At 34.5% G+C, this 26,485-nt stretch overlaps 1 protein-coding gene across 4 annotated transcripts in view; it reads left to right on the top strand.

Annotated features, from left to right (window-relative positions):
- ADAMTS6 (ADAM metallopeptidase with thrombospondin type 1 motif, 6) overlaps positions 1 to 26,485 on the top strand; it is a 229,492-nt gene that overhangs the window by 70,241 nt on the left and 132,766 nt on the right. For all 4 annotated transcript variants that reach the window (XM_014549006.1, XM_014549001.1, XM_014548999.1 and 1 more), the window contains exons 8-9: positions 13,367 to 13,410; positions 17,734 to 17,839. In XM_014549006.1, coding sequence (XP_014404492.1) covers positions 13,367 to 13,410; positions 17,734 to 17,839 — 150 coding nt within the window. The remainder of the gene's footprint in view (positions 1 to 13,366; positions 13,411 to 17,733; positions 17,840 to 26,485) is intronic.

Below are 26,485 nucleotides of genomic sequence, written 5' to 3'. Positions count from 1 at the left end.
GTGGAGGGGGGAGAGGGGCGGTGAGAGATCAACCAACCGACTTATATGCATGCATATAAGCATAACCCATCGACTCAGTCAGTAGGGGGAGTGAGGGCATGTGCTGGGGGTGGGGGTGGGAATGAGTGGGGAGAGGTCTATGGGGGAAAAGGGATTCATATGTAATACTTGAAACAATAAAGAATTAAAAAAAAAAAAAAAGATGAGTCTTCTACATAAAAGGAATTGCTTCTCTTTTCTCCCTGGCACTAATTTCTTTTGATCTCTTTCTTTACAGTTCATAAATGGGCCTCTGATTTAAAACTGTCTTTTTGAAGAACCATAGATATATTAGGCATACACATTTTATGTATTCAGTTCACAAATTGGCCTCTCGGTTAAAACTGACTGGTGTTTTTGAAGAACCATAAGTCTATTAAGCATACACATGTTATGTATTTCAAAAAACAATATTGCAGTGAACTTGAACTTTTAAAATTTCTCTATAAATGCTTCTCAAAGTTTGACTGCTGGACTAGCAGCCTGTGCATTAACTGGAAAGTTATTAGAAATACAAATTATTGGACCCTGCTGCAGACCTGCTGAATCAGAAGCTGTGGGGTTTGAGTTAAGCAATCCGTTTTAACAAGTCCTCTGGGTAATTCTGATGCAGGCTAAAATTGGAGAACCATTGTATTATATATATTCTGCTCCAAGTTAAGGATGTCTTGGTATAATTTCTATAGAAACATAGGTAGTTATTAAATGTATGTACTGCTTTTCCATTTCCAATGTTACTGTTATTAACATATAATGATATCCTGGTTTCCATGATGTTCCATGTAATAAAAATAATATCAACTATTAAAAAAAGAGAGATCCTAAGTTTCATGTATACACAAATGAATTATAAGAGAATAGCAATTATATATAGTGTACCTGGAAACTCCTGTACATTTTTAAACTAAGAAAAACCATTAATAGCTTCCTATGATTGTTGAATACTCTGCCTTATATTAATATTTATTTATATTGTTGTCATCTAATCTATTCTAAATTTCTTTTGGCCATGGGTTGTGTTTTAATCAACCTTGCATAGAACAGAATTTTTTTTTAACACCAAAATAATATATTATTAGGGTAATAAGCAACAGTCTCTTTCCCCATCCCTTCCCTGATGCTATTTCTTGGCATTTATCTCTATTTCTAAATAATATGATTTTATGACAATTTTTTGATTTGTTTATTTTAGACATTCTCTTTTATTTGCTTCTTTTGTGGCTAATAATTTCACTGATTTAAACCACTGACTGTATGCCCATCTTTCTAATATGTTTAATCATTTTCAGTTCCTCTTTTGGTTACCATTAAACAATAGAACTTTGTTTCTTGTTTTCTCACTTATAAACATCTTTTGCTTCTACACTTTGTAGAGAGAGATATTAGACTTCACTAGATATTTTTAAAAGCTGGCTGGAACAGTTTTGTTCATAGGGAGCATAGAACACCATGATTACTTTTTTCTCCATGGCAGTTAGGTACTGATCCTTGTCTTCCATCTCTTAAGTGCATTTACTCTTGAACTATGTATGATATATAATTCATGTCTGTGTGATAGCAATAGATAACTTGATGGATTTTGTATGGCTATATATACGTCCATGTTAGTAATGTTTAAATATCTAGTTCCCACACAGTGGAAACCAGGTCATTTTTAACTTCCTTGGTATTTTATCTGGCATAGCTTCACATATAATCAGGTTATTATTAAAATGCTTTTTTGATATTTATCAGTATACTTACTCAAACAAATCTTATTTGGTTAACAGAATAGAAGAACTAGTAGAGCAAGGTAACCCAAATAGTTATAATATACTGTGATCCTACAAGCTTTCATTGTTTTCTGCAAAGAAAACTGGTCAATATATTGGAAAATTTTTAATCTAGCTCTTTGAGACTATGAAGTTTTGGAAGCATTTTGGTTATTCCTACCTTATACCCTCTAGTCCTTGAGATTGTTCGTGTTGGGCTGGGACCTGAAAGTGATGGAGCAAATTTAGCAAGGCCTCCACAATCATAATCATACCTTTTCAGAGGGTAATGAATTCTGGCACTCAGTTTTTCTAGAACACTTAAACCCTTCTTATACTAGTAGACATGTAATGACTAAGTGTTCTAATATTCTTAATAAATTATTGGCAATTGGAATGGGAGAAAAATATGATAAGAGGCATCGATGCCTTATATCACATTATTATTATTAATCCTTGCCCTAGGATATGTTTATTGATTTTTTTTAACAAGAAGGATAAAGAAGAGAGAGAGAGAAAGCATTAATGTGAGAGAGGAACATTGATTGATAATCTCCTGTCACACCCTGACCAGAGATCTAACACTTAATCTAGGAGGTTGTGCCCTGACCAGTAATCGAACCCACAATCCTTTGGTGTACAGGATAATGCCCCAACCAACTGAGCTATACCATACAAGGCTCATCTTATTATTATTATTATTTAAAAAATATTATTATTAATTTTAGAGAGAGAGGAAGGGAGGGGAGAGATAGAAACATCAATGATGAGAGAGAATCATTGACCAACTGTCTCCTGCATGCCTCCTACTGGGGATCGAGCCTGCAACCCGGGCATATGCCCTGACCAGGAATTGAACCGTGACCTCCTGGTTCATAGATCGACGCTCAACCACTGAGTCACACCAGCCAGGTTCACATTATTTTTGTTAGACTAAAATAATTTTGCAAATTGGAATATTGGGTAGAAAATAGGATAATGAAATATATATAGTCGGGGACAAATGTAATGCAGTATGGTTAGAGAGGAAAAATAGCAAAAATCCAAAAAATGAGTAACTGACTATGTTTAAGTAGAGTTGGAAATCCCCTTAGCAGTAAGGGAATAATAAGATTAGTATGAGTTAACAATGTACTGTTGTGGTTAAAGCAAACACAGCACAAGGTCACATAAATAAGAATCAAGAATGCAGGAAACTTGATAATTTTCCCATTGTACTTGTCACTGGTCAGAGCCTTATGAAAGCATTGTTTTGAGTTCTGGGCTCCACCACTAAGAAGGACATGGTGAACTTGGAGAAAGTTCAGAGGAGGACCACAAAGATGATTAAAGGGTTGAAAAAGAAACCTAAATGAAAAAATGTTAAGTAGTAGAGATTATTATTATTCTAGAGAAGAGAAGAGGTATTTAATTTATGCATAAAGGATGGAGACCAGATGTTCTTAATCTTCACTGGAGGTCAAACAAAAAGTAATCAACTTAACCTGTAGCAGGAAGGATTTAGATTAGATATAAGAAAATTTTACTCTTAGAATGTTAGAATAAGTGACTATGGGACATGTGAAGTCCTTGGTAACACTGTAGATCCTTGTTGATAACATCAAACTACTCAAAGGGCATTTGAGGCATTTATCACTTAGTAGCTCATTAGGTACTAAAGAATTAAAAAATTCTTTTCTTTTATGACTGAGAAAAATTAACAGTTGATCAATAAATTCTGACTATGATCAGTCCTATTGAAATGTGTCTAATTGGAGTTATAGTCAATTCTGTTAATAAGACAGTATAGTGTGATGTTCCATTAAAATCAGAAGAAGAGTCGATATGACCTCTCGCTCCACTTTCTCTTAGTTAGATCAGGCTTTAGAGGACAATTGACAGCTGTTGCTTGTTCATTGATTTGGTGGTAAATATCAATAAAAAGAAATGATTATGTTGAAGTTTAAATATATTGTTATTTTAGATTTTAGCTTTACACAAATGATAAAGTCCTGTGGTGGTGTTTTCTCTAACAGTAGTTCCTTCGTGTGCATTTTAAAAATGCAAAAATGCAGTCAGAATTTCAAAATCAATGTTCTTAAATAGTTTGACCATAAATAAAAATTATTCATCTTTGCAGATCAACTACCAACATACTGCCTAACAAAGCCATAGCATTGGTTGTTTGTGGCTAGGTTTAAAAGACCTATATACTAACAATAGAAAAATTCTTCTCCTTGTTGAGCAATGCCCTACATGTATATTATGCTTTTCCTTTAAATAGCTCCTTTGGTTTTGAGGTTTTTGAGCAGGAAGACAAAATAAGCTGTGTATTTTATTTGAAGGCAAAGAGCTGTTGTGGTCTGCATGTTCTGTAAAACTAAAAAGATGCTATAGTAAAAATTTAGAAAAAATTTTTTAGATGTAGTAAAGTAAGTAGTTACTTCTATAAACTGTCCTTTTATTATAAACAATATAAAAAGACAAACAAATTTTCACTGTTTATAAAGCATTTCCATTACATGTTGATGTTAAATATAATTTACACTAAATACAATACTAGAGAAAGTTATATTTTTTTTATAGGGAAGTAATTTGTTTTTTAAGCAACAAACAAAACTTAGTTATTTTATTTCTTAGAAAACCAACTATTTTTATTAAAAATTTGTATATATCTTTGTTCTAGGTGCTGTAATTGTTGTAAATATTTTAATATTAAAAATACATGGTGTGCTTGTTCATCTAGCAAAAGGGAATATTGGGATTCTTGTTATTTACCCCTTAAAGGAGACATATATCTCTCAGGGTGGCATTGATTAATTAGGTGAATTTAATGTACTCTAGAACCTGGCCCTTACCCTTGGAAATTTCAAAACCTGATTTTTTGTCAGCATGCACATCTATTTTAAAGATACACTTAAAATTAACCAAACTCTTGAAACTGATAATAAGAAATAAAAATGTCCCACTCATTATTAATTTACAATGAAAAATATAGTTGACAATGGACTAGAGCCATGGTCGGCAAACTGCGGCTCGGCAAACTGCAGCTCGCGAGCCACATGCTGCTCTTTGGCCCCTTCAGTGTGGCTCTTCCACAAAATACCGACTTCTGCGCATGGGCCACAAAGTTTCAGTCCCACTGTATGTGCGCACCCCCACGTGGTATTTTGTGGAAGAGCCACACTCAAGCAGCCAAAGAGCCGCATGTGGCTCGCGAGCCGTGGTTTGCCGACCATGGGACTAGAGTATACAAGTTAGCATAATCAGCACTTTTCTTCCCTGTAGCTAATCTACATGAAAAACTTAATCATAATCTGAAGACCATTTAATAATTTTATAATGAGAAATATAAATTCCCCAGGGATCAGAAACCCATTTAAACTCTCATAGTCATTGTTTTTTTTGTCATTGCTTTCCTCCTCCTCCTCCTCCACTTCCACCTCTACGTCGTCCTTTTCTTCACCTTCTTCTTGTGATAGTCAGGTGTTATTATATTCCCTAAATACTGATAATGGTTTTGGGGAAGCAAATGAGGTTTATGTAAGTAATTGTGATATAAAACAATGTGAAACACATGAATAATTAGAGAAGGAATCATTTTGGGTTTCATGAAAGATGTATTTGATCTGAGCTTAAGTGATATCTAAACTTTCACAATAAAATGGGAGGAGGATAGTGCACATACAAGGCATGGACACAGGGAAGATCACGATATTTTTAGAGAGTGGTGAGTATTTAGTCAGATTTGGCTAGGGTAGAGAACATATCTAGGGAGAAGTAAGCCAGATTTTTGAGGGGGTCTTGAACTCCAACCAAACGTGTTTAGGCTTTTGGGGACAGTTGCAATTTTGGGTGAGAGAACAACATGAGCAGAGTTCTGATTTAGTAATAAAAAACTCTCTATAATACACAGTTGGTAAAGGCTATTTGCATTAAACTCAACAAGAGATACTTAAGGATATATATTAGGAAGTTGTAAATAGGGTTGAAATTAAGAGGATGAATATACCTACACTGAGAAAAATTATCCATTTCATGTGAAAGAACAAAGGAAAAGGAGGATACAAAAATAACTCCAAAATGACCAAAGTTCAGTCCAATTAATTGTACTCCAGTGGTGTAAAAGTGTGAAAACATTTTCTCTTTTTGGTAATGCCTGATGAACCTTTACTGATCTTAGAAAAGTTTCTAAGCTTCTTAAGATGAGGGGTTATGTTAGCCTTGTTCATGTTTTTCCTTATGCCAACACATGATAAGCTTTCAGTAAATATTTGTTGAAAAAGTCGTTTAATTTTTAAATCCATGAATAAGAATGAGTCTGCTAGTATATAAATTTTGTGTGAAACCAGCATATTTCATTATCTACATACCAAGGCAATCCTGTATTATAAATCTACCTTTAAATAATTTTTGCATTCCTGACAAACACAGGAACTTCATTATCTAACTGAGTTTTGATGCTTTTAAAATAACTTTCTTACTATTGTTGACAGAAGTATTGGGAAATGGGTTTATGGAAGCATAAACGGCTAGAACATTTGTAGAGGGAATTCATTCTATAGACACTGAACACCTACTGTGCTCCAGGCATTGTACTGGGTCCTGGGATACAGGAGTGTACAAAATAGACCAGTCCCTAATGTCAAAGAATTTGCAATCTAGTGGGAAAGACACATACATGAACTTACCAGTCTGATAAGAGCTATGAAGGGAAATTTTAGGGAGCTCAACAAGTATTTATTAGGGGAACCTCATCTAGTCAGGGAAGACTTTGAGCAGTGCAAAGAGTAGTATGTAACCTAGCAAAGAGAGTGGAGTCGGTAGAAAAGTGTTTCAGATGGAGGGAATAGCAAGGTCAAAGTTCATGAGATGAGAGGAAACATGGTATGTTCAGGAATCGAAAGAAGGCAAATATGGCTTGAGTTTGCAGAGAGGGAACAGAGGTGGATTTAAGGCTAGAGAAGTGGGCCGGGTGAGATCGCCACAATGAATGATAATCTTTAAATTGTTTCAGGAAGAGGCCCGTTACCAGACACCAAATCTGTCCGTGTGTTGATCTTGGACTTCCTAGCCTCCATAACTATGAGAAATAGATGTTTGTGGTTTGAGCCAACCAACCTATGGTATTTTGTTATAGAATCCCAAGCTGACTAATTCAGCAATTGGTACTGCGGAGTGGGGTACTGCTATAACAAGTACCTAAAAATGGGAATTTTTGGAACTTGATAAGGAGTAGAGGCTGGAAGAATTTTGAAATGCATGCTAGAAGAAGCCACGATTGCTATGAAGGTACTTTCAAAAAACAATTCTGGCCTGGCTGGCGTAGGTTGAGCATCGTTGACCTATGAACTAGGAGGTCACGGTTTGATTCCTGGTCAGGGCACATGCCCGGGTTGTGGGCTCGATCCCCAGTGTGGGCATGCAGGAGGCAGCTTATCAATGATTCTCTCTCATCATCGATGTTTCTATCTCTCTCCCTTCCTCTCTGAAATCAATAAAAAAATTTTTTAAAAGGCAATTCTGGCCCTAACTGGTTTGGCTCAGTGGCTAGAGCGTCGGCCTGTGGACTCAAGGGTCCCAGGTTCGATTCCGGTCAAGGGCATGTACCTTGGTTGCGGGCACATCCCCAGTGGGAGGTGTGCAGGAGGCAGCTGATTGATGTTTCTCTCTCATTGATGTTTCTAACTCTCTATCCCTCTCCCTTCCTCTCTGTGAAAAATCAATAAAATTTATTTTTTTAAAAAAGGCAATTCTGGTGAGAGCTCAGAGAGAAAAGAGGAGAGCTGTAGAGAAAACTTCCATCTTATAGAATACACAAGTAATCATGAACAAAATGTTGGTAGAAATATGGGTGATAAAGGTCAGGTTGGTGATGTCTCAGTTAGAAACTAGGAATATGTTTTTTGTATAATGGAGAAAAAAGTGGTTCTTACTAACTGGCAAAGAACTTGGCTCAATTATGTCCACGTTCTAATGTTTTGTGGAAGGTTGAACTTGTGAGCGATGAAATTGGATATTGAGCTGAGGAGATTTCTAAGCAAAGTGTTGGTTCTTCCTGACCGCTTATAGTAAAGTGTGAAAAGAAGAAATGTATTGAAAGAGAGAATGTTGAGTAAAAAATAGTGGAACTTAAAGATTTGGAAAATCTCACCCTGTTCATATTGCAAAAAGTGAGGAAGTACGTTCGGAAGAGAACACTAAGGGTGTGGCTGGCTGACTGTATTTGATAAGGAGATCAGTGTGGGTATGAACTGTAGAAATAATCAGCCATCTGAACAGAGCCATCCATAGAGATGGAATTATACAAGGAGAAACACAGCCAACTGGGACTAGAGGAGAGAAAATAGGAGGGAATAAAGGAAGGCTGTGAACATACATTATACTTTCAAAAAGAAGAAAGTAGGACCCCAAAGGCAATTCAGAGATCATCAGGGCTACTGCTCTCACCACAGGCCCAGAGTGTGTGTCCTCGGAGACAAGTCTTCCTCCACCTTGGAGAGCCCTGTGGGCAGCATGCTGCCAAGCTGAAGGAGTGGGCCACCCACAAAGTCATGTGGTGATGCTGCTACCTCAGTGGGTTCAGAGGGCAGAGCATCAGCCGAAGAGGATTATTCTAGAGTTTTAAGATCTAATGGAATTTGCTATGCTAGGTTTTGGATTTACTTGGGACCCATCACCTCTTTCTTTCTTTTGATTTCTTCTCTTTGGAATGAGAATGTTTATCCTCTATTTGTCCCACCATTGCATTTTGGAAATACATAGCTTTTCTGATTTTACGGGTTCACTGATAAAAAGGAATTTTGCCTCAGAATGAACTGTACCTAGAGTCTCACCCATATCTGATTTAGATGATACTTAGAGGAGACTCTCAACTTTAGAGTAAATTCTGGAATGAGTGAAGACTTCTGTGGGTTGAGTTAAGTTTATTGGGATGAGTTAAGGTTGTTGGGATGGAATGAATGTATTTTGTATGCAAGAAGGATGTGGATTTGGGGTGAGGACAGCTAGGAAGTGGGCTCTCTTGCATATATTGGGCTAAAATAATTTTTTCTGTACTATTATATTACAATTGTTTTTATAAATGAAGTATGTTTCACAATTCCGGTGCCTCAGTGAATGTAAAGAAGAAAAGCAGAAAATTGCTGTGTCACCATCACTCGGCTTTTACCACCATCTCTAAGAGTACAAATGAGACAGCACAGTACCTAGGACATTCTGTTTGGAAGTAAGTCTGTGACTCACTGTTAAACGAATGAGTCTCAAAGTTTAGATTTTGATTCATTCCGTTTTAAAACTAAATCACTGAAAGGAATGATTCTTTGTAATGACTGTTGCTCTTACATAAGAATGGAATGTAGTTTTTGGAAAAGGTTTTAAGAAACCATCCAGGTATTTCATCATTGTAAGGTAGTGCTATATTTTGCAGACCTTAAAATGGAATTTAATTACATGTTTTGGTCAGTTTCTTTTGTTAGTCATGCCTAACCAAAATGATTAGGAAATTAGAGTTGAAAGTACAGCAGAAAAGCGTACCAGTGCTATAGTAACAGATATTCAACCAGCCTCTGTGGTTTTGATCTTAGTCAGTTCTACATTATGAATTAAGGGTAAGGGAATGACAATGTGTAAAATCATCTCATCCAAAAGCAGAACCCTGATTTCCTTTAGGTACCTATCTTTGTGTGGATTGCCTAAGATCATGTTTCTTAGTTCTTTTTTTATCTGCCCAGAGGCCTTTATTATTCTTTCATGTAGAGAAAACAAAACAAGTACCATAGTGATCAAAATTCAGAAAGCAGAGAACCTTTTTAAATTATATTTCAGCTTTTCTATCACTTCTTAGGACTCCACTGTACTTTGTAGCTTGGCCTAACTTTCAGAGCTCCTGACACATCTGGGTTGGTCAAGATTTTTTAGAGATTGATTTGCTTCAAGGGTGTGGAGAGTGGGCAGAAAAAAAGAATTCTGTTACTCTTGTATTTGTCATCTGGCACCGGGATCCTCCAAACCAATGAGTGGACACACAAGACAATCTTGGAGGCTTTACCTAAGTGTGCAGCCTACAAAGGTTGGTGGATCCTTGTCTGATTCATGCAGAATGGGGGCATGCCTCTAAAATCTTTTGGCCAGTCTGAAAACCACCAATTTCTTTCTTTAATGAAAAACACATTTTCAATATTTATTAAACATTCATTAGTCTAATTATCAATTTATTTTGTGTGTGTGTTGATTGTCAGAGACAGGCATAGCTAAAACATGTTCTGATTAATATTGGTTACATAGAAATGTATACAATAGAATAAAAACCATTATGTTCTCCCTACTCTCCCACCTCTTCCTTAGGTCCCCACCATAATTCTCCCAGACTTTTATCTGAATACAAACTTATGTACACACTCATATAAATATACTTAAACCTTTTTCCCCTATTTTGCAAACTATTTTCTAAGTTTTTGCCGGTAGAAAAACACAAATCTGGTTTGGCATTCAAGGTACTTAGTCATCTGTCCCCCCAGCACCAACTCTCTCAACTCATTATCTGATAATTGACCTGTACAGTCAATGTTTCAGCCTCTCTAGTCAATGTTTCAGCTTCTCATAGTTGCCTGCATACATCTTAACCTTTTCAGACTCTGCCACTTTGATTATTCCGTTCTCTGCCTGGAATACCTTTACTTTTTATTTTATCTGTCTAAGTCTTAAAAATCTGTGTTATGTCCTAAATGAATCTGTTTCCTAGTTTGCTATTGTGTAACCACTCCTTACTCTGTATTTCCAAAGCATTTTGTATATAACTTGACTTTGACAATAATCATCATTATAGAGGCTAATGAGTATTGACTCTATTGTGTGTAAGTTTAACTTTTTAAACATTTATTTAATCATCTTTCCACAATATTTTATAACTCACCTGCTTATGTGTCTTTTCCCAAATAGAACACAACTAACTTATTTATCTATGTTTAGACTCTAGTATATGCCACTAAACCTGGGCATATGATAAGGTGCTCAGCAAAACCACATATGAACAAATGAATGTAAAAATGTTGCTGTTTGGTGCTTGGTATTAAAGGTAATGCATAGAAAGCAATAATTGCTCTCTCTGAATATCGAATACAGGATACAGTGTGAATTGAATTGAATACAAAAGCCAAAAAGGAATGGCATAGCTTTTCCCTATAGAATATCCTATAGAGAATTCTGCAAGTACATCAGAGGATTGGGGAAAGCTGAGGAAAATGCAAATAGAATTACCTTAGTCTAAGATACTTTAGTCTGCATTATTTGTTGATGGTTTTAGCCTTTATGCAGGTATTTTGGGCAGTCATGATAGAATGAAATAATATTCATCAGAAGTGTAACATAAAAGGTGTAGGCAGCATGAGAGCAATGAGAGGAGGTGAGAAAAGACTGCTATGAGGTGGAAATATAATTGTATTTGTCTGTGATCTTCAAACATTTTGCTTTATTTGACTCCTAAAATAATTTTGAAAAATGATGTACCACTTTGCACATTATAAAGTTGATATCTAAAAATACTTATTTAATCATAAGCTTACGTAGCTACAGAGACTAGTTAAAAACATACGATATGATGTATATATGCTTTAAATAAAGCATATTGTCACAACTTTGGAGTTGCCTATTTCATTGAGTCATGAAAAATGTTCACCATGTAATCTAATTGGCTAAGTCAGTCCTCATTGCCAAACTACTTAGGTAAGTCAGACTAATTGTCTGTCAAAAACAAGCCTGGCTTTATTTTTTAGTTCAAATGAAAATGCTAAAACACTCCATGACAATGTCACATCTGAGTTCTAATTGTGAGAGGGATATATAGACTGGCTTATAAGCAATCAGACAGAGAGGTATAAAGAAATAGAGTCTTGCCGGGATGAAATAAGCATTACACCCTTCAATTTTCTTGCTTTGTAAGAGATTATGCCCCAGGATCCATGAATTCTTGAATCATGAATTCTTAAATTATTCCTTTGCATTATGCTTCGGAGGCTGTACACCCAGGAGCAATATACCATAACAAGGATTGGGATGGGTGAGAAGTATGTTCTTTTTTTTGTGTGTGTGTGAAGTAGAAGCAGTGCAGTTGTGAAAGGCAAAGACGAAAGGTAAATTGGTGGTTTACAGGTGCATTCTCAGGCAGTTCAGTTTTAGGAAAAGGACACGTGGAAGCTGAGGATTTGGAAATAGATTCTGCTTAAACTTTTTTATCTGCATTACTCTTTATGACAAGTCTTTGTTTACATTTTCTTGAACACTGCTGGTATGGGTTGTGTCTATGTAACATCATAGGCATTTATACAGTATGATCGTAAGATAAATTGATTTTGACACCCAGAATATACTTTCTGATGCTTTGGTAAATACAACAAGTGCCCTCTCTATATCTTACACTCAAGAGTGTACCAGATACTACAACCTATTGGTTTACCATTTACAAGGGAAGAGAGAGGATGAGTGTGTGAATGGTCAAAATAGAAAAGTTATACAAGATCAAATGTAAGGAAACATTTGTAGAGTTTGAACAAGATGAAGATGAAGAGTGACTAAGGGATTAATTACTAAACCGTTCCCCCAGTAATATGGACTAACCATTATATACAATAAATGAGAACTTTTTACAACATGGATTTTCCTGCAGTTTGTGAAATTTTATTTTTTAACTAAAAAGCTTTTTACTTCTAGTCTAAAACATAGGCAAATAAAAATACTCAGTCTTTTAAAATGTAGTTTTTATTCTCACTTTAGAAACATGTATTATATTTTAAAAATAAGTTTGAAAGAATATTTTTGAAATGCTTAAAAATAAATGTTTACATCAATATTGATTTAGCATTCTAAATGTAGCCTATTTTAAAATATGCAACGTTACTTTATGAACGACATCATTTGTATTGCGTTACAATGCAACACAGCGTCCGAATAAGTCTGAGCAACATTGGGAAAGCTTCCTAGTGAGCTATTTATTTAGCTGTTTATAAAAATCTCTTAAAATATTTGCATTTTAGCCACGCAAAATTGCTGTTATATAACAAGGAAAACTATGCGATATCAATTTTATTTCAATTGCTTTATTGCTCTGGTTTTTATTTAATTAAATAAGAACGCCTGTTCAAGTTGAATGAACACCAAATGGTGCTTGTAGCTCAGAAGTATAAACTACTGTCTGTGGCTATAATAAGAAAATATTCCAGCAGGCTCAAAAAAGATTGGGAATTAAAAAACTACCTGTTTGCTTTTTGTAGAAGCAGTAGCAATCTGCAGACAAGCTATTCTAGCTTCAAGACAGTAAGGTAGATGATTTTACGGAACTTGTAATTACAAAAATCCACTTTAACCTTTCTTTCTTGCTGGCAGGTGTCCTGCTGGCTTGTAGCCAGAGGCTGAGTGTAGAGCAGCCGGCAGTGTCCCCCAGAGTGCTGAAAATGCCAACACTCCAGCTGGCTGCTCATAATTGCACTGATTGTGGTCTGACAACCAAAGCTCCAAGAAAAAAAAGTGTGATGAATATATGAAAACATTTAAAAAATTTGATCAGATTACAAATTTCGTCTCTTTTTTTCTCTCCTCTATAGATATGATATCTGCACTTATAAAAATAAGCCCTGTGGAACACTGGGTAAGTGTTTTATAAAAGGAGGGTAGTTCAAATTGTCTCTTTGGTCCAGAGGCTTTGCTCTTTATTATTAATTTGGTCATTTTCCTTTCTGACACATCTGAAATGACTCCTATAAATTGTTAAACCTGACCTTTGTGGATATGTCACCTACTAGGAAACAAGTAGAATGATTATTAAAAACAACTTAGAAGATGATTAAAAATCATCAAACAATAATGATAAATCAGAAGTTGCCACTCATTTTTATATAATCCATTTCTGTAATGTATTTTCCAAAAATACCAAGGAGTTTGAGAGCAAATGAAAGCAGCCAGCATCTTTAAATTTCAGGCAAGGGAAGGAAAGGCAAAAACCATTTTGGAGATACCTAAGGAAGAAGCATTGAGAGCAGGTTTTTTTGGGGGGTGGGGTGGGGGGAGTGGTGTAATTTGATGGAAATACTATATCCCCATAAATTATGATATTATTGGAAATTTTTAGTACCTGAACAAAAAAGAACAACTTTGTAAAATATTACAGACAGTAGTAGAGAGGATACAATTATATTTCTTGTGTGCCCCCCCAAATCATTTGTTTTTTAAAAAACAGTTTTGTAATAATCTAGAATTTAAAAAATCACATTTTGTTGCAGATCATAACTTCATACTGGTAAAAGTTAACTACATTAACTTCAAGTAAAATAAATTTTAAGCAAATAGAGTTATGTTAAGAAATGGGGACTTTTTTAATGATAATTTTTTAGTGTCAAGAGACTTTTAAAAGACTCAGAAGTTAAGCAACTGAAGGTGAATTCTCTAGTTTCTCCATGACAAATCTCAATCTTTTTACCTGTCAAGGAATAATTTTAAAATCTACTCCTATGCGCCTCATAAGAATGTTTTAAGATCAAATTAAAATAGGAGTGGGGGAAAAAAAGTATTACCCAACTTCCTGGGGTGTTCAGTGAATCATCTCTTCGGAGATTAAAATTTCTCTTGATGATTTTACCTGCCTTTCAGTCTTCTCCTACCTCATTTCCCTCAGGATTTATGGTTAAAGAAGAAATCTCAATTAGCGAAGGATGAGTATTACAGTGGAGAAGTTTGCTAGTTAAAAAGCATAATGCAGAAAGAGCTCTCATCAAAAAGATTTTATTTGTAGTATTTTAGGTTAACAAGACCAATGTAATCCAATGGAAGGGATCCTCAATCCTACATGAATGCCTGGTTTTGACAGTTTCAGTGCATTGCTTCTCATAGTTTATTTAGCTCTTTGTCCCTCAATTTCTTTATCTATGAAATAGAAGTAGGATCTGTCCTTCTGCTACAGGGACGTTGTTAAAATAAGTAAGAAAATATAAAGGTGTGTAGTAAAGAAGTAGTATAAAAATGAACAGCTGTTATTATTTAATGTGAAGATTATACTAACTTACCTTTTCTATTATTGTTCAAATTCTGTAAGCATTTACCAAGTGCTTAATCAACTTTAAGTACAGTAGACAGTAAGCCTCAAAGAAGGTACAAGCTAGAATGTATGTATGTATATGTATACATATCCTGTTCTGCTTTTTGAAGATAGATTATTTACATTGAGATATGTTCTTCATTGGGACATTGAAGAACACTCTCCCAGTAATAACACTGCTTAGAACTTTTATTGTCATTTTTATTAAAGTAGATTTGAGGTGTTTTCCTACCCCCCTCTCCTTTCACATTTTTCAAAATAATGTGTTCAAATTTTTATAGTTTACTAATTTCTAGAATCAATACACGCCAATGCATTTTCAAGCTCAACGTAAAATTTTCAAAATTTAAATCATTCTAAATTATTTTTATACTGTCTCATAGTGAAAACTGAATAAACTATACACACACACACACACACACACACACACACACGCACACGTGTTGACCTTATGTGGAAAATATATTATCAGTACATAAGTGATCAGTTTTTTCTTTTTGAATGGCCATGCTAGTGACTTTCATGTTGGTTTTGTGCTGATACTTGTATATTCTCTTGCTTACTTAGTACTTCTGACAACCAATTTTAACCTAGCTAAGTAGATTTAAGGGTGCAAACTGTGGCCATCAAACTGAGGAAATCTAAATGACCCAAATAGTAATCAAACCCCTATTAACACAATCACACATAAGAACTTTGACAGCTTCGATTTTATAGGAATACAGAAAATAGTGGGGGGTTGTGAAAATATAGTAGCATTTAAATTATTCTTTCATTTTAGTTAAGATTTACCTTTATATTTTCAACAAGTAGTAGTTATTTCCAAAATATGTTCTTTCTTAAGTTATCCTTTTAGTAGAGTTAACAATTTTATATCAGATGCAGAGGTAAAACAGTGCTTACAAATATACCTTGGGGAGTCATTGAAAATTCTCAATGAAAAATACAGCACATGGCACATCCCAAACAACAACAAACAAAAAGCTAGCCATAGAATAATATATTTTGGGAAATGTAAGAAATGTTAATTTAACAATAATTATTCTTATTAATATATATATTTTAAAACCAAATTTTAGAAAGCTTGAAACAGAAAGGGTTTTGGGTGGCATTTTCGTCCCATGTCATGGAACTTGCTGAACCCAATAGCTTGAAGCCATTTAATATACTGCAAACTTTTTGTTTGTTTGTTTGTTTTCTTTCTCTCTCTGTCTCTCTTTCTTTCAGTGGAGTTTGACTAGTCACTCTCTTCACATCCTCTTCTTTAGGTCCTAAGACTTTTAAGTGAATGGAAGGGCAGGACAAGGGTAACACTAGCGTTTATAACTCTGTGAAACAGAAATTAACCCCTTCCCAAACTGCTGCCTTTTCCACAAAAAGTAGGAAAAGTAAACCGTCTATTAGCAAATCCAGCACTAACCTCATCTCTGTTCCAATGTGGTTATTATGTGGATATTTCATATTAGAAGATCCAGAGAAACAATCTCTAGAGCAGTGATGGCGAACCTTTTGAGCTCGGCGTGTCAGCATTTTGAAAAACCCTAACTTAACTCTGGTGCCGTGTCACATATAGAAATTTTTTGATATTTGCAACCATAGTAAAACAAAGACTTACATTTTTGATATTTATTTTATATATTTAAATGCCATTTAACAAAGAAAAATCAACCAAAAAAATGAGTTCGTGTGTCACCTCTGACACGCGTGTCATAGGTTTGCCATCACTGTTCTAGAGCTTTCTTGTCAGTAAAAATATGAATTGAATGGCTTTTACTGTTCCAAATCAGTGCAGCTGGGGAATTATACCAGCACAGAACATTGTTTATTGCACTCGATACATATTTATTGAATTGGATTCAAATCACTTTTGTTGGGAAGATAATTATTAATATTTGGCTGATGATAGTAACATATAAAGAGTGTTTCCTGGTTTTCCTTCAATTTCTTATAAATAACTTTCACCCTTATGTGTGTTAAGTATAATTTGGCATTTGTTTCATTGCAACACATGACATTTTATCTTCTGCACAAAAATAATTTTTTTCTAAGCACTGTTTTAAAGTTACATACCAATTCACAGAGCATGATATTCATTTGGAAGTAAATATTAAAGATTTTACATACTAACATTCCCAAAGGAAGAATACTTTGAGTAACATAACATTTCACTAGAATCAGTGAATTAACACCATAATTTTTCTTTATTAATATAACTCTAAGGCATCGAAGGGGGATGGGAGAGGGGAGAACTAAATTGAATATCTGAATGACTTTCCTACCATTAAAACACTTAAAGAAATTGTTGCATTAGTATCAGGACTAATTTCAGAAGATTAAAAATATGCAACAACCTCCTGTCTTTAACATTTCTCCTTTTTCTCTTTTGAATCATTCATTTTTGTTTTTATAAAAATGTCATTTTAGAAAACCATTTGGGATTCCCTTTTTTTTTGGTAACTAAAAAGTTGCTTGTATATTTTTATGAACCCACTAAACTTAAACAGATCTCTTTAGAAAAATAATGTGGATATATTTTGCTTTCTACAGCCTAAAGAATGTTAAAATAGAAATGCTTTCTTGAATTCCCTCTTCTGGCTCAAGTTACTAGGTGGTCCCAAGTTACCAGAAGTAAAATTTATAAATCTAACCCCTAGTCTAGACATTTTCCAGCACTGACTGCAGTTCAAAAAATATTAATGTCTAGCCGGCAAAGTGAAACTCCCCCCAGTGATTTTGCAAATGACTAGAAAGTTAACCTTTTGCCAACTGCTCCTTCTGTGCATGGAGGTTATTAAAAAGAATCCAGGCATTTATAAGTATGGGCTTTTTAAGACTGAAACACCTTGGCTTGACCCTTTGTGTCTCCTTCTGTTTATTCAGGCTTGGCCTCTGTGGCTGGAATGTGTGAGCCTGAAAGGAGCTGCAGCATTAATGAAGACATTGGCCTGGGTTCAGCTTTTACCATTGCACATGAGATTGGTCACAAGTGAGTGAGTTTAAGAAAATCAAAATAAATTTTAGAGCTCCACTCCTTTGAGCAACTCATAACTACTGTGCGGAACACATGTGCTCAACCATATTTTACTGCCTTTTTGTCTGATTTCAATAGAGAATGTTATCATTTAGGGTGCTGGGATAAATCATCTTAAGAACTGGAGACTTGTTAAATAATCTTTCTGATTCATGACTAGTATCCTCCGAGTGGTGAATACATCACACTTAAGTTTTGTGATATATGTACATGTGCAGTAATTTAGTTTTAGCGTGGTCTACTCAACACCCAGCTCCTCAAAGTGAAATTGTTGAAATGATCTTTCTTTTCCTCAAGTGACAACACCTTTATATTTTAAAATCATCATTGACACCACTTCCATAAAATTTACTTTGAGTTTTCACTCTTCATATAGCTTGTGAGCATCTTTTCCAGGCATAAAGTTTGTGCAATCATTGCTATGTAACTTGTATTTTCAGGTGTACTTGTGTGTCATTAGAAAAAAAGAAATGGTGTTCCAAGAGTAGTGAGATATCATCCTTACTACTTTTTAAGAGGATCTAGTTTTTAATATTTGTTTTAAATATATCTGGCCCAAAACTGTCCTATCCACCTCTCAGCAATAAAACCCTTCTTTCTTTACTCCAAACAACAGGCAGTAGTAAATGTAAAAGCCTGCTCATGTGAAGGGAGAGGAGTTTGAAAACTTTAAAAGGATAGTCAAACATTTTTAAGTCAAGCAAGCAATCTATTTGCAAGAGCTCCTGACATTTGTATGATCTAAGTTTTACAGTCTGCTTTTTTTTGGTAGAGAAATGGGTGGGGGAAAAAGAACAAATAAAAATGAATGTTTATTATACACTTGCCTTAGCGATCATTCCTGAGATAAATTTGTAGTTCAGCCTTCTTTTTTTTTTTTCTTCCTTGAAAGAGGAGAGTAAAGTCCTGAGATAAATTTGTAGTTCAGCCTTCTTTTTTTTTCTTCCTTGAAAGAGGAGAGTAAAATTGGGTCAATCTGTTGCATTATTTGGAAAATTGCAATTTAAATTTTACCAAATTAGTATTGATTTATGGGTAACCTTAAGTAACAGGCAAGTTTCAAACCTGGATTGCTTCAGATATGGGGAAAAGTCAGTATTACACTTTTAATAAAGTCCTAAAAATATTGGTGTTTTAGTTTCCATTGCAATAAACAGCAGGAGAACAAAAGGGAAAAGCCCTTTTTATGCAGGCAGTTTATCTTCAGCGCACTTACAAATTTAGCTCATTAATGACTGTCATAATCTTATGCAACCAGACTGAATGTAATAGGTTCTGTTAGATTCAATTAAATCGAAAGGTCAGGACAAGCAACACAGCATGGATGAGTAATGTGTGTATGCAAGCACTACTCCTTCATGCAGTTACAAGTCAGTCAACGCCAGCATATGCTTCGTAAGTCCCTTTTCTTGTACGTACTTACATAGCCCATTTGAGGGTTTATCTCTGTATCTTTTATTAAGATTCTAACGGAACTACTCTCAGGCTCCCTAGATTTTTTTGTTAGTCTAATGGGCAATTCCTTTAAATTTTTCCTAAGATGAATAGTTTATACCTTCTGTAAAAGAATGTGCAAGAAGTAGAATATACCTCTTAAGATTTATGTTCCTTTGAATAACTTTTTTTTCACTGCTAATTCTTGTTTGATAGTGATTGTTAGAAATGGGTGGTGGTGGGGGGGGGATACCCAGAATGCTTTATAACAAGAGCCAGAAGAACTGCTTCCATTCAAAAATATTATTTGACTGACTAGAAATTAGCTTTCTTTGCATGTCCAGTTGATTACTATGTGACTATCCCTTTTCCCTCAGACAAGTAGGCAGGATGTAATTAACATGTTATCTTTTTCAATATGTGAAATTGTATTTGGTCAGTTAGGGAAAATCTATTTCATGGATTAAGAGCCCTTCACTTGCTTTTAAGATCTTAGGGTTTAGCTTTGAGGAACCCAGCAAGTCAATCTGGCACAATTCATATAATTAAAATACAGTGCTTTCTGTTCTTCTGAAACAAAGCAATAGCCATGATAAACATCAAGTATACTTTTCAGATGAAGTATAGTGAACTTTTTTTGTAATTTGTATTGTTTAGGGTGGATGTTAAGTGAGATGATGAAGTCTGCAGATTCATCACAGTGAACATTTGACCATTGATTACTGAAAAGTGCCCCTACTAAGTCATTAGACTGTGAAAACTGTCTACTTTTTAAAAAATTGTGTAGAGTATGGTTTTGTACCCAGTGTTTTCTCATGTAGGGACATAATATCCATTTTAAACAGCTACGGGATAACTTTTTTCCTTGGCTGGGCCTTAATGACTACTTTTATTTTTCTCCATACTTTTGTGAAAACAAGAAGTTAGTTTCCTAGTCAAATGAAAAATTGAGGTTTATGCTATTTTTAAATGGCATGTCTACCTCTAATGTAGGCTATAAGCCAAAGGCACTTAATGAAACTGTATAGAAAAGAATGTTCTTTGAAAGATTTTTTTCATTAATTATGTAGTTGCCATAGTTTCAGAAGTTGAAAAATTATGGTGTTAAAGAGGGGTGGCAAGAACTCAACCAGACCTCTAGTTATATTGAGAAAACTATCTAATGTATCCCTACTGTACAAAAATTATGTTAAAAAAAGAGATCTTAAAATATTCATACTTTTAAGGGATGCGCATTGAAGTCTGCAGGACTGAAGTGACATGATGTCTGAGATTTACTTTTAAAAGAAAGGGGGAAAAGAGAAAGATAAAGCAAGAATAGCAACATGTTGCATTTTATACTCATCATGATGTGTGGATGGGAGTTCATTAGGCTGCTCCCTCTACCATTGTATATGTCTGATTTCTTTTGCAAATAAGAATAGGTCTTAAGGCTACAAATCTTTTAGATGTGACAACTCATTTATTAACTAATCGTGATTGAGTGAACTATAAATCTGATTTTGAGAAAGTGTAAAGAAGTGTTAAAAGTTGTATTGAAAGCTGCAGGGGTATATCAGTCTTGCTTTCAGAAATCAATGTCAGTGTTTGGTTTTACCAATTGGGGTATGCTTTCTATAGAAGACTGGCTAACAGGGGTGGGCAAACTTTTTGACTCGAGGGCCACAATGGGTTCTTAAACTGGACCGGAGGGCCAGAACAAAAGCATGGATGGAGTGTTTGTGTGAACTAATATAAATTCAAAGTAAACATCATTACATAAAAGGGTACGGTCTTTTTTTTTTTTTAGTTTTATTCATTTCAAACGGGCCGGATCCGGCCCGCGGGCGTAGTTTGCCCACGGCTGGGCTAGGAGATGATTTTTTTTTTAAAAGGAGAAATGTGCCAAGACTTCAGGATAAAATTGTAAAGTAAATTATGTGTGCTAGGAAGCTCCAATTACTGTTTTCTTCCATCCAAATGTCCCTTCTTCTGGTTAAAGTACCTGTCTTTATTTATTTTTATCCTCACTTGAGATACTTTTTCATTGATTTTGAGAGAGAGTGGAAGAGAGAGGGAAAGACAGAAAGAAACATCGATGTGAGAGAAACACATCCATAGGTTGCATCCTGCACATGCCCTGACCAGGGCCTGGGCCAGGGAGGAGCCTGCATCCGAGGTATCTGCCTTTGACCAGAATCGAATCGAATCTGGGACCTTTTGGTCTGCAGGCCGACGATCTATCCACTGAGCCAAACCGGCTGGGGCCCTACCTCTCTTTAAATGTTTGAACAGTGCTGTGCTCTCATAATAGAAGGTTAATAATAAACATACACGAAAGTAGTTGGACCTTTAATACCTTTGCCTAGTTTTGGTATCAAAATAATGCTAGTTTTATTTAATGAGTTAAGAAGTATTCTATTTCCTGGAAGAGTTTACGTTCCCATGAGTACATTTTAAAGCATTATTTAGTATAATTTAAATACAATGAATGTGCTTCTATTTTGTGTATGGTTCAATGAATTTTGACAAATGTATATAACCAGGTAATCACCACCACCATCAAGATATCAACATTTCCATTAACTAAAAAAATCCCCATGTTTCCTTTTACAGTCAATCTCCACCCTCCCTCCCCCTTACCTGGCACAGATCTCCTTTCTGTCATTACAGATTAGACTTGTCTTTTCGGTAGTTTCATTTAAGTGAATTTACGTAGTGGCTACTCTTTTGTGTCTAGGTTCCTTCCCTCAGCACATTGTTTCTGAGGTTCATCCATGTTGTGTATATTAGTAGTTTTGTTTTTTTTTCTGAATAGTATTTCATAGCACATATCCCATTTTAGGTTGTTTCTAGTTTTAGTATTATGGATAGGACTTCTGTGAACATCCATGTATAATGATTTGTATGGAAATATGCTTTCATTTCTCTTGGGTGATATTGCTGGTAGTATGGTATGTGTTAGTTTCATTTTATAACAAATGCATAAACTGTTTTTCAAAGTGGCTATATACCATTTTGCATTCCCACTAGCAATCTATGAGCATTTGGTTACTTCAGATCCTTGTCAACTCTTTGTGATTTTAATCATTATTATGCATTTTAGTGGTATCTCATTGTGGTTTTAGGTAGTTGATCATTGATTTTCTGATAGACTAATCTCATTGTGGTTTTTAAGTAGTTGATCCTTGATTTTCTGATAATGAGCATCTTTTCATGTGCTTATTTGTCATTCATTATCTTCTTTGAATTCTACTCAAATCCTTTTTCCATTTTTTAACAAAACTGAGATGTTTTCTTCTTATTGAGTTGTAGGACTTAACAATAGTATATTCTAGGTAAAAGTTGTCATCATATATACATAATGTGAATATTTATTTTGTCCAAGTCTGTTGCTTGCCACTCATTTTTTTAATGGTGCCTTGTGCAAAACAGAATTTTTATAAAGTCTAATTTAAAATTTTCTTTTATGATTTGTGTAGTTTTGTGTTCTAAGAAATCTTTGCCTACTTCAAGATTTTCTATTTTTGTCTAGAAGTTCTATACTTTTAGCTTTTGGTATATGTGCTGCTGAAGTGAACACAACTGTTAGCTTTTATATTAAGATCTACAGTGAGTTTTGGTTTATGTTTTTAGTGTTCTTTTTTTTTTTTTTGTATGGCGTGATATAAGGATTGAAATTCCTCTTTTTCTCATGAATATCCAGTTATTTCAGCACAATTTTTGTAGAAAAATTGGTTGATTTATACTTTTCTTTTAATGTCTTTGTCTAGTTTGAGTATCTGAATAAAGTTAGTGTTATAAGTGGAATTAAGAACTGTTCTAGTTTCTAGACGAGTTTGTGTGCATTAGGTGGACATAATGTCTTTCCGAAATGTTTGATAGAATTTACTAATGAGGCCGTCTGAGTCAAGAATTTCTTTGTGGGAACATTGTTAATTAATAAGTTAATTTCTTATTAGTTACAAAATAACATTATCTAAGTCTTTTGAGTCTTTTTTGTTAATTATGTCTTTCTTTTTTTTTACTCATTCTTTTTATTGTTATGTCTTTCAAAGTAGTAGAGTATTTTAGCTAGGTTGTTAAATTTATCATACACATGTTTAAATGTCTATAATATACATTATCATGTTCCATCTTTCATTCCTGATATTTGTAATTTGTGTTTTCTCCTTTATTCCTTTTTTCCACCTTAATTGAGATATAATTGACATATAGCATTGTATAAGTTTACGTGTACAACATGATAATTTGATACATGTATGCAAAATGGTTACCATGATAAGGTTAGTTAACACATATATCACATCATATAATTATCCTTTTTGTGTGTGTGTATGTGGTGAGAACATTTAACATTCACTCTCTTAGCAACTCTCAAGTATACAATACAGTAGATATAGTCATACTACTTTATGTTCTCACAGAACTTTCTTATCTTATAACTGGAAGTTTGTACACTTTGAACAGCATCTCCTGATTTCACTCACAGTCCAGCCTCTGGCAAGTTCCAATTTATTCTCTATTTTTATGAGTTCGGCCTTTTAATTTATTTTTAATTTTTTAATTGAATTTATTGGGGTGATATTGGTTAATAAAATTATATAAGTTTCAGCTGTACAATTCCATAATTCATCATCTATATATTGTATTATATGTTCACCACCCTGAGTCAATCTCCTTCCATCGTCATTTATTCCCCCCTATATTTACACTCTTCTACCTCCCCCAAATCTCCACTTTCCCTCTGGTCATCACCATACTATTGTCTGTGTCCATGTTTTTCCTTTTTTGCTTAATCCCTTCACCTTTTTCACCCAGCCTCCCCCTCCGCCCCCCCACATACTTCCATCCTCCGGCAGCTATCAGCCTACTCTCTATGAGGCTGTCTCTATTTTGCTTGTTAGTTCATTTTGTTCGTCAGATTCCACATATGAGTGAAATCATATGGTCCTTGTCTTTCTCTGACTTGCTTATTTCACTTAGCATAATGCTCTCCAGGTCCATCCATGCTGTTGTAAAGAGTAAGATTTCCTTATTTCTTACGGCCGAATAGTATTCCATTGTGTAATTGTACCACAGCTTTTTTATCCACTCATCTATTGATGGGCACTTGGGCTGTTTTCAAATCTTGGCTATTGTAAATAATGCTGCAATTAATATAGGGGTACATATATTCTTTTGAATTAGTGTTTTAGGTTTCTTTGGATATATTCATTGCTGGGTCATAAGGCAATTCCATTTTTAACTTTTTGAGGTAACTCCATACTGCTTACCACAGTGGCTGCACCAATCAGCATTCTCATCAGCAGTGCACAAGGGTTCCCTTTTCTCTATATTCTCACCAACACTTGTTTGTTGATTTATTGATGATAGCCATTCCAGCAGGTGTGAGGCGGTATCTCATTGTGGTTTTAATTTGCATTTATCTGCTGATTAGTCATGTTGAGTATCTTTTCACATGTCTATTGGCCATCTGTATGTTCTCTTTGGAGAAGAGTCTGTTCAGGTCCTTTTCCCAATTTTAATTGGATTGTTTGGGGTTCTTTTGGTGTTGAGTTTTATAATTTCTTTATAAATTTTGGATATTAACCCCTTGTCAGATAGATCGATGAATATGTTCTCCCCTTCAGTGGGTTGTCTTTCCATTTTGTTGATGGTTTCCTTTGCTGTGCAGAAGCTTTTTAGTTTGATGTAATCCCATCTGTTTATTTTTTCTTTTGTTTCCCTTGCCCAAGGGAAGAGCTTATACTAAATGTGAACTTGCTTTATACAGGTTTGCAAAGAGTATAGATTTCATTAGGCACACCCCTCCTCATTAAATATCTTCCTAAATAAGTCCAAAATCTTGAGTTCACTTAGTTTAGTAAATTGTATATAAAATCCAAAGGTAGAACTGAGTTCCAAATTCTGTTTTAGAAAACACATAAGCAAATTGTAATAACTATCCTATTGGGTAACTATTAAAACTAAAAATGTTTGCCAGATGTGGTTATAGAAGGCTCTGAGTACATCCATTAAATTTTGTTTTTTGCTTTATTGTAACAAGTGATTCATAGCCAAGATCAGTTATGAATAAGAACAGATTAAAGAGATTACAAATGGAAAATAGTTTTTAAGAAAGATGTCCCTTTATTCCCTTATATTTTTCTGCTGCAATGGGAAGGCTTATTTTTGAGATTTTATAGTTGTCACAATTTAGACTATAATTATGTCATCACTTTTTAAAGTTACTTTTTAAAGGGAAAGTTAGTAAGTTTAAAACATTAAGAAACTATTCTTTTAAAAATATATTTTAATTTTTTTTATTGATTTCAGAGAGGAAGGGAGAGATAGAGAGAGACAGAAACATCAATGATGAAAGAGAATCATTGATCACACCCCTCACTGGGGATTGAACCTGCAGCCCGGGCATATGTCCTGACCGGGAATTGAATTGTGACCTCTGGCTCATAGATTGACACTCAACCACTGAGCCATGGCAGCTGGGCAAGAAACTATTCTTTAATTCTATAATTGTGTATGTGTTATTCAAGAACTGAATAAACATCTATTTTTTTTCCTTTAGTGACTGGTTTTAAAAGTACATGCTCTGTGTGCTAACGGTTATTTAACAAAATGCAAGACAGTTTAAATACCATGATTATTTAAGAAAAAATGATGTTGATATATTAGCAACACGATAAAATTAAGATTGCTTAGATAAAAATGTTGAATTAGGCATTTTAAGATTTTTCTTAGCTATACAGATCCTTTGTTTGGTTTGAAAACATCAATTGTGATTTTAAAAAGAATCTCCAGACTGAATGCATATTAACTTTATACTTAGTAGTCTGTGTTTACTCTTTTTTATTTTTACTGATCTTCCAAAAGAACAAATAAGAATTGTGTATCAAAATGTAAAGTAAGCTATTATTTTGTGGTACAAAATACATTATGTTACTTTTACAGTAAAATGGTCAAATAATATATGGTTAAGTGATGTAAAATATAATCACCAATGAGCTTCCTCCAATATATCCTAAAAAATAAATGACCTTTCCTTATATATCTCTTCACATATGTATATAAGGAGATTTTGTTTTGCTAAACATAGTTTTAAAGGAAAGATCATTTTCATAGAAAATTAATGTACAATAGAAAAATATTTGGGAAAAGCATGTAAGTTAACAGATTGATGTATATGAT

The sequence above is a fragment of the Myotis brandtii genome, unplaced genomic scaffold (assembly GCF_000412655.1).
Source record: "Myotis brandtii unplaced genomic scaffold, ASM41265v1 scaffold115, whole genome shotgun sequence".
In the NCBI taxonomy this organism is placed as follows: Eukaryota; Metazoa; Chordata; class Mammalia; order Chiroptera; family Vespertilionidae; genus Myotis; species Myotis brandtii.
Note: the sequence above shows the minus strand (reverse complement) of the source record. Positions and strands in the feature narration are given on the sequence as shown.